The sequence below is a fragment of the Lottia gigantea genome (genome assembly GCF_000327385.1).
Source record: "Lottia gigantea unplaced genomic scaffold LOTGIsca_26, whole genome shotgun sequence".
NCBI classification, from domain to species: domain Eukaryota; kingdom Metazoa; phylum Mollusca; class Gastropoda; family Lottiidae; genus Lottia; species Lottia gigantea.
Genome location: NW_008708797.1, coordinates 3,006,102 through 3,020,056, shown reverse-complemented (window position 1 = coordinate 3,020,056; position 13,955 = coordinate 3,006,102). Strand labels below are relative to the sequence as shown.

Here is a 13,955-nt window from a genome sequence, read left to right as displayed (position 1 = left end):
GAATATTCTACACTCTTCTAATTGATTTTCTCCATACAATAAAATCTTTCAATACATGTAGTTTTGTGAGAAAAGCAATTAAGTAGTTGACATCCATATAAAGGCATGTAGTAAGTCCTGAACAGTTTATACTTAACATCGAAATAAGCAAATTGAAATTGCTTAAGAGTAAATCTTGAAAAAATATTAATGCATCTGTTAATTTGAATATCGTTTGTGTCATATATGCTAATGTGTTACCCATGTGCAATTCAGATTTGACTAATTTAATTGGTTTATCATTAAATATTACATCTTTAAAGTTTTTATAATCACATTTTCTGTCATAATTCATCAATAACTTTTGTCTGCATTAAAGAGTACACCATATTCTGGATTTTATTGAAAAACATATATCTTCGTTAAAATTAATTTTAAAGCTTGTCTAGAAGGTGCCAACAATGTCACATAATCGGCATAGGCTAGAGCTCCTGTATACATATAGGCCCTATTAGACCTAAACATTTGTCTCTAGTCCAGCCTCTGATATAGCTATTTGGACAGATATCGGCTAGTGTGGACACAGAAAAAATAGGCCCTGTTAAATGAGAGCATCGCAGTTGCGGGGGTTTTAAACCTATTTAGATACCCGTTCTGCAAAGGCAAGATATATTTAGAAAGATGAATATTTTTGTAGTCCAGTCATAGCCATACCATCATTTTCTATGTTACGTCTCCAGTTCCATCAAATAACAAAACTGATCTCGCATCGGCCGGTTAAAACTGAGTGCGCAGCCAAAAGGACAAAGTAGCAAAACGGAGGTCACGGTAATGTTCAAATTTAATATTTTGTTAGAAGATAGTTTGCAAGGCAATGTAACATATGCCCACTATCAGCTGTCAGAAATGATAACAAAGTCTGTTGTGGTTTAATATGTGAAACCAATTATCCTATTTTTACTAATTTCAAGCTTAACTCAGGTCTCATACCAAGTTTCATCAAAAAACGAACAAAAAATGTAGTCTCTATCAGGCCTACAAGCCAAATAAGACGCATTGAATTAATTCAAGGGCCATAACTCCAAAACCATTCATCCAATTATTACCATTTCCACATGGGCGTAAAAAATAACGCATCTCTGCAGGTGTGGAAAATCTTCATTTAACAGCGCCTTTTTCTTCTGACTCTACTCTAAGCGACAACTGTCAAAATATCCATCAGAGGCTGGAATAGAGGTAGATATTTCGGACTAATGCCCTATGTAGCACCAGTGGTCAGATCGGTTTTGGCACCCAATACCAATCTGTCTGAGCATAGAACTGTAGTTCTATGGTCTGAGCTTGGTTAATAACTCATCAAAAATATAGGGGAGAGTAGGGCTACTCCAAAGACCATTTGAAACATTAAAGAAAGCCGAGGTGCATCTAATTCTGATTTTATGATTTGTATGCATGATGTGATTGAACATGATTGATATATGATGTGATCAATATGTAAGCCTATGTATGTTGAGAAATATTAGAACAGAACTTGAATCATGTTGTTACTCAGAGTTTCACGCTATGCGATCCTCAGATATCGCTCTGCAATTGATGTATTCAGCACTATTTTAACAGTGGAAACATTTTATTATCGCGTGTATGTTTATATTTTTGATAGAAATCAGCTATATAATTTCAAACATATGAATGTTACTATTGATAATAAATTTTTTTTCAGCTTCTTTTTGTAAATTTCAATTATTGTTTTATGTATTTTCATATATAGGTCTTGCATCAAATGTTAGAATTGATTAGGCTACTTATGTTAATTTTGATACCAAGCTTATGTCTGTGTTATATTTTGAAACCCTGAAAACTTCTCAACATGTATTATATTTACATTATTGGGAATAACCCAACCTCGCCAATGAATCTTGGGTCTCACAATAAACAAGATACTTTGTAACGTTATAAAGAGTTTATCGTGACAAAAAAAAAAATACAGAAAAAATCCCATATCGCCCAACTCTATTTCAAGGAACTGAATAGTATCAACGCACCAAAACGCTCAACAAGATCATCGGGAGAGTTAGACTAGTCATTCCGTCTCAAAAGACGAATACAACATACGGAGACTTTTATCCACAGTGCACCAAAGGCATGGAATGAATTATGTTTCATCAATATATATGTATAATAATTATTGCAGTTTTTTTTAAACTGTTTTCTTTTCAACTACCATTTTAATGTTTTTTACTATAATCATATCTTATTAAAATCTGTTTAGTATATTTGTTTTCTTTATCAAATTGTATTATTGTATGCTGTCCTCTATAGCACGTAATGATTCAATAAAATATCTATATTTCTATCTATGTTCCAAAAATGTTTTTAGTTTAGAGCAGTTAAATGGCCGGGTAATACTAAACCAATAGGTAAGAAGCAGCCAATCATATTGCTGTAGTGAACACGCATGCATGCGTTATGATAAATGAATAAATTAACTACAGATTTAAAAAGACAGGTCATCGCTATATTATAACAAGTAACAGGCTCAAAGGTCAGATAAAGCATTCCTATAGAATTAAAACAATTGATCTAACTAGTGCCCAAAGGCGTTCATTGATTCGCGGTGCCTCAGAAAGTAAGACATCGATATGAAAGTAGGCTAATAAAGCTGTCCTGGCAAAATCTCATTCATTAGTCTATTAATTGCTTTTTATTTAAAAGCAGTTTAAGGGTCATTAGTAATAAACCGATAGAAAAGCAACAGCCAATCCAACTGTTGTGGTAATGGTAGCAGCGCGTAACGATAATGATGACTTCAATTATGTTATTAAAAAGGAAGGGGTATGCATTGTTTACGCAATGATACAGTATAAGAAATAAATTAAATTGAATAGCAATTCGACATATTTCACAAGTAAAGGCTTGAAATTTGAAAACTGAGCATAACTTATAAACCTAAAGAAGCGTGTGAAATTTCCACTATCTGAGTTGCCTTGTGTTCTGGATTTTTCCACGAGTCAAAAAGGCGTTTGAAACTTGACACTTGCGCTTGTTTCAAGTTTTACAAACAGGAAAAAATATTAAAAATTGAATAGAGCCGAATGGTTAACGCGCTTCAGCAATGTTTACCATTCTGATATACGTAATCATATCGGCTGTGATGTATGGTTTTTAAAATATGAGGATCGGCTGTTAGTATCACTAGTTACACTATACATGCTTCACACAATATGAAAATGGTGTTTATAGATAATCAGATAACAGAGATATCTCTCATACTTCAAGATGCGATAAAACATTAAGTTTTTCTTATAATCTTTCACTTTCTATAACAACCTGATGACTATATACATGTATATTATCTTTCTTGTTAGGAGATTTTGAACAGCATTTACCCGTTAACCTCGGTTTATACGTTGGTAAACATGGAACATAAGAACAACATTTGATTTTTGCCAGATACTTTCCTACTAAGGGCAAGTCATAGGTATCGTGTTGAGAATCTGTAAAATGGTCGCTTTCTTCTTTAATTCTCCATTTTATTACTCCCCTCTCTTCGTCTGTACCTAAATTTAAAAATAAATGTTATCCGCTGCATAAATATATTGTTAAGGTACCTATCTCGATGCAGAAAAAAACACCCCATTATCAAATAGGAAAGACGCGGTGGATTTGTGGATTAAGTGGATTAATCATGAATATTTACTGGTTGGTTGGATGGTAGATGACAAGTTAATGTTCGCTTCCAGCGGGTGCTGATATCGCAAACTAGGTAGTTGTTGGTAGTCGTAGTATAGTTGATATTTACAACTGAGACACAACCGTTTTTGTACGCCCAATGGCGTATTGCCTGTCCTAGTGGCATTTCTAGGGGGGTGAGGGGTGAGGGGCATTGTTTGTAGATGAACCTTACTGCAAATCCGAAAAATCCCCAAAATATTTAGTATAAGTTATTGCCCTTGTTCTTGAAAACGCGTTCAATCAATTTTAGCTCGTAAAGAAGGCACAGCTTGTAATCAACCAAGTATAAACCCTATTGACAATTCTTGTCAGATTTTGACAACATGGTCATAGTATTGAATATTTTCGATTTGAATCTGCATGTTTTGGATCCGGACATAGTTTTAAGACAAAGTAATATGCTTTGGATGGATGTCTCGAGGTGTCTCTATGTCTCTATTGTTCATTCTAATTGGAATTCTATCTTTATGGTTCTAAGAGTTTGATTGATGAAAATAAAGAATTGTACTGTACATACCCGGCACTAGATTATCTAACATGAATCCAATAATACCACCAACAAATGATGCTGTACCCAATAACACTCTTATAACTTGGTTTAACTCAACAGAACCTGACATATATCATTTAAATAACGCTTTAGTCATATATGAATTCTAGATTCTAGAGTAAAATATTCCATAATCCATCTACATCCAAAATGTTGCTATTGTATTTAGTATTTATATTGTACTTTTAAGGGCGGAGAACAAATAGATTAATTCTATCTAGGATCAACATTCTCAGTGGTCTGTTTCATGAACAACTATACAATATACTGTTACCTGTATCCAGTGTCAACGTCTGAGAAGATAACCACTGTGGTAAACAAAGTCCAACCATGAAGGATGTAGCCAAAATTGTCAAGTTACGAGCAGAAGACATATCGACATACTGTAACGTTGACAAACCCACCGAAGTTACCAGTCCAAGAAGAACTGCACTTAGACCACCTAATATTGGTTCTGGTATAAGAGTTACTATTGCACCTATTTTACCTATAACACCCACAATTACTAAGAAAACACCAGCTGTTACAAACACTCGCCTACTTGCTACCTTTAAAATAACATATCACAAATCATTAGGTTTCTGTATTTTCAGGTTTTATCAGTTATAGAGCTTATTTAATTAAGCCTAACCTTACTTCAATGAAAACCTTGACCAATGTCCACAATATTTTTCTAGAAATAAACCGAAAAGGATGCTACCTAAAATGCATATTTCTCAAAAGTCGTTCAGCATAACGACAACAATTGTGGAAACTCTAGGTTTGACAGCTTTTAGGACCATAATTCAAAAATAATAAAATAGGCTAATAAACTTCAAACTTGTGCGAGGTTTAATCAATTCACAAAAATTACTTCTAATTTCATTTACATGTAGAGTTTGAAAGAAAAATTTAGTTTGCCGTCCGCTCTTTAAATGATTTACTATTCTCACGTAGTTCGAAGTGTAATGAATTTTACTTGAACATTATCCTGATTTTGCCAATGATATTTTCATTCTATAGCCAGTTGTTCAGTGCGAAATGATTATGAATTCAATGGCCCAATCTGGCGCAAAACAGACTTTTGTATTAATTTTTTGTACCTACCCCGGTTACAGCTATAGCACCAATACAACTACTGTAGGATGTTGTTGCATGACCAGCACCAAGAAGTCCAGATATAATACTGCTGACACCCTCTATTAATATACCCCTATTGACTGCATGTGCGGGTGGAGGTGGTACTTGTGAAATACGAGCAGCCGCATAGTAATCACCAACAGATTCTATAATTGATGCTATTACAGCTGCGAACATGCCGACAAAACCAGCTCCACTGATAGTAGGCACTCCAAATTGAACTGAATACAAAAATATTTTTATATCGGACTAGCCTACTTTTTGAATTTTGACATAACGCGAATACCCATCTATCGATCTAAGACAATAAATATTAACTTTAGGGTTTATCTTAAATATGATCGTCTTTTTGAAAGTAAACAAGTTGTTCACATGGTTATACTCTGTATAGTAACAATGCTCTGTGTGATTCGGGATCACTGCAACACTAATTGTGTCTGACCAAAGTAAAAAAAAGTTATGTTATATTTACATGGATATGGAAAGTAAAACCATGGTGAATCTTGTAAAACTTGTAAATGGGTATCAGTTCGAGCATAGTTAGTCACATTTTGAGTATTTGGGCTGAAAATATTTGTGACAGTAAATATGTAACAAAACAACCAGGCTATTCCTATGGCATATAAAATCTGAAAGAAATGAAAAAAAAGACAAATATACCACACTATTGCTGTACATATTGCTGACAATATTTGGTGTATATCCTTTACTTGCAATGACAAATTTGTTACAAAACAAAGACTTTACTTGAGGAAAAGCTTAAACTGCATTTATGAGTATAGGGTAAGAATATACGACCAACTATGCTCAACATGAATGCTAATATGCTTGAGAAAATTCCATGGTAAACAACACTTTGTCTATTTAAAAGCGAGCCTCGTCTGACGAGATATGTAAAATAGTTCTTACATACAGGTGCTATAAAAAATATCCGAATCTTTTGTCTGCGACATCCTTTATATCTAGTATAGACAGGAAACGGAACTTCCACTTTCTCCAAAAACAGACAAAATATGAGTACCAAACACAACGTTCTACAAGAATAAGTGTATGGTTCTCATGAGATCAGATTTAATTTATATAGTGGTGGAACAGAATTCCCATTATGAAGCAATGGTGGAACTGAAGCCCATCATGAAAATGAGATGTGACTGATACAATAGAGGAGCTGAAGTCCCTTCACGAAGATGAGATATGATTGAAACAAAGTTGGAGCCCCATATCATGAAGATGAGATATGACTGACACAATTGAGGACCCGAAGCCACATCATGATGATGAGATATGATTGAAACAATGGTGGAGCCCCATCATGATGATGAGATATGACCGATACAGTGGAGGACCTGAAGGTCTACCATGAAAATGAGATATGACTGATATAGTGGAGGAGATGAAGCCACATCATGAAGATGAGATATGACCGATACAGTGGAGGACCTGAAGGTCTACCATGAAGATGAGAAATGACTGATATAGTGGAGGAGCTGAAGCCACATCATGATGATGAGATATGACCGATACAGTAGAGGACCTGAAGGTCTACCATGAAGATGAGAAATGACCGATATAGCGGAGGACCTGAAGGTCTACCATGAAGATGAGAAATGATTGATATAGTGGAGGAGATGAAGCCACATCATGATGATGAGATATGATTGAAACAATGGTGGAGCCCCATCATGAAGATGAGATATGACCGATATAGTGGAGGACCTGAAGGTCTACCATGAAAATGAGATATGACTGATATAGTGGAGGAGATGAAGCCACATCATGATGATGAGATATGATTGAAACAATGGTGGAGCCCCATCATAAAGATGAGATAGGACTGATACAGTTGAGGAACTGAAGTCCCATAATGAAGCTGAGATATGGCTGATTCAATGGAGGATCTGAAGCCCCATCATGAAGATGAGATAATCATTCAGTGGCATGTTGGCTCCAAATTTGCTGAAGGGGCAGAAATCGTTTTGGCGCCCCTAGATAACAGCGCCATTTGTACAATTCCATATAATATATATTATACTGAACAGATACAGAAACGTCGCATAGCACAGAAAATAGTGAATTGTTTATTCAAATTCAATAAAACAATAGATAATTTTCAGAAAACAACCACATTTGGCACAAAGGATTGTTTCAGCGTCTTTCAAGTTATTGCTATGACATATCAAAGTTTTTATCACGTGATCGTTACAGATGGAGGCTGAAGGAAATATCTGGTGTGTCCACATTGTGTGTTGATAACGGCCCCGCATCTTCTGTACATGGAGTGACACAAGCGATTTACAGACACCATTGGAATCTGAGCCCAGACTCTTTGGAAAGCTGCACTGAGGTCTGCTGCATTTCTTGGAAGCGGTTGGATCTGGTTTAGTAGTCTTGGATGTCATCCCACAAGTGACCTATTGGGTTTACTTTCGGGTTGAGTGGGGGGCATGGCATTACTCCGATGTTATGCTGTTGGAGGAAGGTTCTTCTGGCTATGGCAGCGTGTGGACGGGCTTTGTCATACTGGAAGGTGTGGTTTCGGCGTCTTGCAAAATGCGGTACATCATGAGGTCGGAGAACCTGGTCTATGTAACTGGCGGCTGTGACTACATGGCCTCTGTTCACCTCTTCTTCGCCACACTCATACTACTCTGAGATCTGCGGTGAAATGCAGTTATCATCTGAGATCACATGAATCCTCCACTGCTTATGTCGCCAATGTTGTCGGTGGTGGCCCACGCAAGACTAAGTGGACAGTCACCGGTGCTGCTGGTGATAATGTAACGAATCCGAAGTCTCTCAATACAGTTAAATGCATTGGTAATGACTTGAGCACGTTGTCCGACATTTAATCGTCCGATGGCTTGTTCACATTGTTGGGAGATCAGACTTGCCATGTCTTCACAGCAATTCTCAATAGGCGTCAGTTTGTTTTTATACAGAACTCTGGTACGTGTTGCACGTGCATTTCCATTTTCCTCCGCATCATTTACAACCTGTTCACATCGAAATCAGTTGAATGTCATAAACTGACCTTTTTAAAGTCTATAAATCATATTTATAAAGAAAAATAACAATTTTGATCGTGCACGACTTTGTCCAAAGAATCTAAAAATGCGACGTTTTTTATCTATTCAGTATAAATAAAACATTTAAACACATATGGTAGCTAATATAAATTATTTCTTAATAAAACATAGCGATTGAAAAAGTGTTTTGACAGCGTCTCCATATATGCGCAGTAAAAATGAAGTAGCCTACACGAAGTCAATAGATTGTATTAGTAACACGCCCACGGGAAAGCGATAGATCCCAATATGATAGTTTAAGTTTTTTATCATTGAAATTTTGTTAGGGTTTTTTTTTCACGTTTGCCGGCGCCCAAGCAAAACGAAACCCTACATCCCAACAACATCTTGACGAAACAATAGAAGCAGCTAACGAACTTCTCACATGGGGAAAGTATATCAATCATAAGTGAGGAAGAATTTCATAATGAATAGTGGTATTAGGGTATTTTGACCCGTTTCAGGGCAGAGAAGAAGACATATATTCTGTTGTAAAACACCCTCGGCCACTTCACCACGGATATTATTTGATACAGTGGAGCCCTTTCGTGAAGCTAAGATATAAATCGAAGCTCTCATATAAAATGGCTGACACGGTGGAGAAGCTGAATTGATGCCGCTGATGAACTGAAACCCGTCATTCAAAGGATACACAATTGATGCAGTAGATGCACTCCATCTCTAATGAGATTAGATTTTGTGGCAACTGAAGCTACATCATGAATATCGGAAATGATCGATGCAGAGAAACGGAAGCTCTATCTATGAGAAAGAACATGATAAAGGTAAGCAATACAATTCTGTCATGAAGTAAAGTAAATAGTTAAATAATTATTGTTGAGCTACAGTCCGCCCATGATGACAATACAAAGTGAAAGCAGTGGCTCAACTAGATGAGTGGAAGGGCGTGGAAGTCAAAACTGAATAATGGAATGAAACTTACAAGAAAGCTATACCCCAATTAAACTGTGAAAATTGAATGACAACGCCAGTTAATGACAATCCAATCAGTGCTATTGTTGGTGCTATAGTTAACGGTCCGATAAGAGGTACTATATAACCAATCAAGCCAGTTCCACCAACCAATATCTGTGCTACAGATGCTAGTATCAGGTTCCCTTGAATCTAAAAATATAAATGATTGAATCGGTGACAATATTTATATAATCAACAATTTATATAGGTCCAAGTTTGACTTAATGAACAGTAAAAGTGAAATTTAAAGAGGGGTTCTTTGATTGTTTGACGTAATTAATAACGTTCAGGATATGAAGTGATGATAGGTACATTTTGTTACATTGCAAGGTAACCGGACTTTGAATTTTATAATGAAAAGTGACCCTGGTGAATGAAATCGAACTGCATTTTGAGGTAAAAGTAAATATTAATAGGACGGAATATCTTTCAGAAATACTCATAAATTGTTATGTCTTTGTTTGTACAATGTTAAACCCAGATCAGATGAATGATGTTATGATATTTACCTCTCTTATTCTCACCATCCATGCTGCATCACCTTCAGTTGTATTTAACCCCACGAGTTCTGGAATATCGATCAAATTAATGTTAAAAAACGTTCTTCAAATCGCGTCAAAATAATTATTTGTATAAGGCCTGATAAAGTGGTTGGTATCCAATAACGGTTACAACCAAAATCTTGATAGTCGAAACGGTAACAGATTAATCAAATTGGCAACACAAAATTGGTTAAAACGGTAACAGATCTGCCAAAACGGTAACAAGACAATTTGGATAAAACGGTAACATGTCAAGCTAACGATCTGCATTTTAAAATTATTTTCTTTTCTTAATTTAAATTAATATCTACATGTATAGGTCGTATGTTGTTAATTCCTTTGAAAATGGACAAATCACGACAATTGACTACGGTATCGAATATGGAAAGTAATGTTTTTTAGTTTTACATCTTTTGTTTCTAATATATTAAGATTAGGGGACTACAAAAAGATAAGATAGCGTTCATTGTCACTCTATTGATTATATGTATTGAAAAAAGAGGTTATGTTGTTATAAATAGATAGTATCACAGCAGATGTTCTGTGAGGTAAAATGCTGAAATGCATGACATATCTTGGCAGTGAGGCAGAGAGAAAGTTTCTGCTCCGTTATGCGAAAAAAAGAATTATCAAGATCAAATGGTGAATTTACAATACCACGATCAGACGTTATACTGCACTACAAAATAATCTCCACCTTGTACACGAAGTAAATATTGAAATGGTATAAAGTATAGACAGACCTTGATCTGGACATTTCCATTTGTCCAATGTCATCATAGCTAGTATTGGTGGTATAAATGTACCCGATCCACCTTGTATTATCGGCAGTCTGAAGATTAATTAATTAATTCCCAATATATAAAATTATGTATGATGTTGACCAACAAGAAATTCATTCTTTAATTTTATTTCGAAATCTTTACGGTAACTGCGTGTGACATTATTTCGACTGAAGGTAAATTCCTTTCCAAGATAAGGATCTTATTTCTAAATATAAGTCTATAGCCCAGAGCTTAATTACCTTGTGCCAATTATATCTTGCATGATGGTCGCTAAACCGCACATAAAGAAACTGGTGCTTAGTAGCTTTGCTCGAACACTTGGTAATTCCGCAGCACATATTGTTGAGGCAATCAAAAAAGGTACAGATAATGTGCCTGATATGCATATTATTGTTTGCTGGAAAGAAAATAATCAAAACGTAACCGTTATTACACGCCCACTTCTCTATGTGGTACCATTTTCCTTCTATAATTTTTTAGGAGTGACTTGGCTTGTGAAAGTGATAGAGACTAGGAATCTACAGTTTTGTGCCAATAGGGGATCTTTGTTTGTGGACACTTGAATATAGTAAAATCCAACATGATTATTTTCATGTTATTAAATTGGTTTAAAGATTTCTTGATACAGACGTGGAGTGACACGTAAAGTTTACACTTGTGATTAGTTAACGTAATACAGTTATAGTATTTGTTAGGTTTAATAACATTTATATTTACCTGAAGTGCATATATAGGTAATAGATAAAAAGGTGGATTATCCTCTATACCATATATAACATGCCCTTTTCCTTCACTATCTTCTTTATCATTATCTTCACATTGTCTTTCTATTTTATTATCCATTGTCTACAGTTGAATGTTAGGATACTAGATTGAATTCAAGTTATCTTTCCAGCTACACATTCAATATTCTATTAAATATTCAATTTGATATATAATATAGTAATCTTGAATAACATCACGTCAATATTGTCACAGAGTCAACAAACAAGGGTCCGACTAAAAAGCGCAAACAAGATCAAACAAGCGCAAACAAGCGCAAACAAGCGTAAACAAAGCGCAAACAAGTGTACACAAAGCGTACACAAAGCGAATATAGCAAGCCCCCCACTACCTGTAGTCCCTGCAACAAACCCAGTAGCCCCACCTTGGTCTTTGGAAGCGGTCCTATCTGATATATATGTTAAACTTCAAAAACTAAACACTCAATTACAGACTACATGCCATTGGGACGAAATTCGCATGGATGGAGTCAAATATGAATGAACTTGACGTGAAGCTAAGATACATTCCGATAAATTAAGTAACATGGACTTCGACCACACGATCGTTGAAAAAAATGAAATGAAATGAAAGGAGTTTTACGTCCTACTTTTCTGCACCATGTGGGCTAATGAAGACGGGCAACGCCATGCAGAGTGCGAGGAGGGAAATTTTGCCAGGACAGTGGCATTAGCCTGCTCTTTTTCGATTTCCAACTGTCGGGGCCTCGGTTTATTGTCCCATCCGAACGACTAGACGCTTTTTCCATGTCAGCCCCACTACCTGCATCACTGACAGGGGGAAACCGGATTGAAAAATCCAAAGGTATTATCTCGACCTATGCCGGGATTGAACCCTGGACCTTCAGGTTAGCGAGCAAGCGTCTAACTCACTGATCCACCGCGGCTCCCACGATCGTTGAAGAAAGGATCTCAGCTACTGAAAATGATAGGGACAATGTGCTGGCAGAGAGTGCCAAATTTGTTAAAAAATGATGATAACTTTAAACTTGAAGTGAACCATAGATTGAAAAAAACGTTCTGATGGAAATTCAAGCATTATTATCGCAATATTTGAAAGGCGAAAAGATAGAGACCATGTTTGCGTGTTGCAAGGCGGCTACTCAGGGAAAGCCCCTTCTCTGTATTTGAGCAGCTCCACGGGAAATACGTGAGCGTCGACGTGTCCTAATAACTGAAGTTGAAAGAAGATAGAGATATAGGTGATAAAGCCCAATTAAAACTGGACAAAAAATAGGACATAAACGAACAAAACCAAGCCGGATTCCCGAAATGCTTTTCCACTCATGAGCACATATTTACCCTGCATGCACTGATTGATCTATACTTACATCATAAAAAAACGAGTTTACTGAGCATTCTTTTACTATAGAAAATGTTTCGATATCCTAGATAGAGCTACTATATTTAATAAGCTTATAGCCAATGGAATAAATGGTAAGCCCAATTAAAACTGGACAAAAAATAGGACATAAACGACAAGGCAATTCCTTATTGCCCACAATCCACAAATACGAAACACAAATAGGGAGGACTATACATGGTATATGTATCCTGGTGAAGGAAATGTTAAACTACTTAATGAATCACAAATCCAATCTGAGACATTTTTATGGATGGTAGTGTAAATAAATGTATCCTTGGTTCCGTTTATATCCCCCACGAAGGCCCTATTTATCATAAAACATTTGATAAATTATTTGAAGATATATCACGATTTTAGGCAATATACAAACAACCTGTTTTAATAATAGGTGACTTTAATTCTAGCACAGGCGAAGCAACAGACATTTTACAGATACAAGGAAAGGTTGTTAATTCCTTTTCCTTTTTGAAGATGAATTATGTAATCCAAACTATGATAATAGTGTGCAATCTGGAAATATAAACTATAGATGCAACAAAGATAGGAACTTAAACAATAATGGATACAAACTGTAAGAGTTGTGCCGACCTGTAAATTTATTAATTGTAAGGGAGATATGGAAGCGGCACCGGATTTGGCGATTTCACATTAATGGAGATACAGGAACTATTGACTATAAAACCATACAGAAAGAATTAAGCATTGGTAACACACCCAATCAAAGCAATATTAATAACAACGCTTAACCTTTGCAATATTATTCTTGAATCAGCAAAATTGGCCGGCTTTGAAAGAAAATTGAACAATACACGTAAGCACCATGACCAAATATTTGGTTCAATAATGAATATCGAACTGCTAGACGCAATTACATGAAGAACAAATTAAAATTGAAAGAAGATAAGAGTTCTGTTGCAAAATGTGACACGAAAAGACTGCCAAATCCCAGTATTTCATGGATTTAAATTCTAAATTAAATACTTTAAGTAAAAGCGTAAAGATCGTCAATCTTATTGGAAATTTAATAAAAACTCCACCTATAACAAACAAATATATCCTT

General features: G+C 35.7%; 1 protein-coding gene across 1 annotated transcript; it reads right to left on the bottom strand.

Annotated features, from left to right (window-relative positions):
• Nucleotides 1-4,184: 4,184 nt before the first annotated feature.
• On the bottom strand, nt 4,185-11,602 carry LOTGIDRAFT_215319 (hypothetical protein; the record flags this gene model as incomplete). Its single annotated transcript, XM_009056103.1, has 10 exons — nt 11,465-11,602; nt 10,987-11,144; nt 10,706-10,794; nt 9,930-9,988; nt 9,389-9,570; nt 6,294-6,414; nt 5,853-6,009; nt 5,344-5,601; nt 4,536-4,805; nt 4,185-4,324 (listed from the first exon to the last, which is right to left on the bottom strand). Exons 1-10 carry the CDS (start codon nt 11,588-11,590, stop codon nt 4,185-4,187), a joined length of 1,560 nt encoding a protein of 519 aa, XP_009054351.1. The 5' UTR covers nt 11,591-11,602.
• Between the last annotated feature and the right edge of the window lie 2,353 nt (nt 11,603-13,955).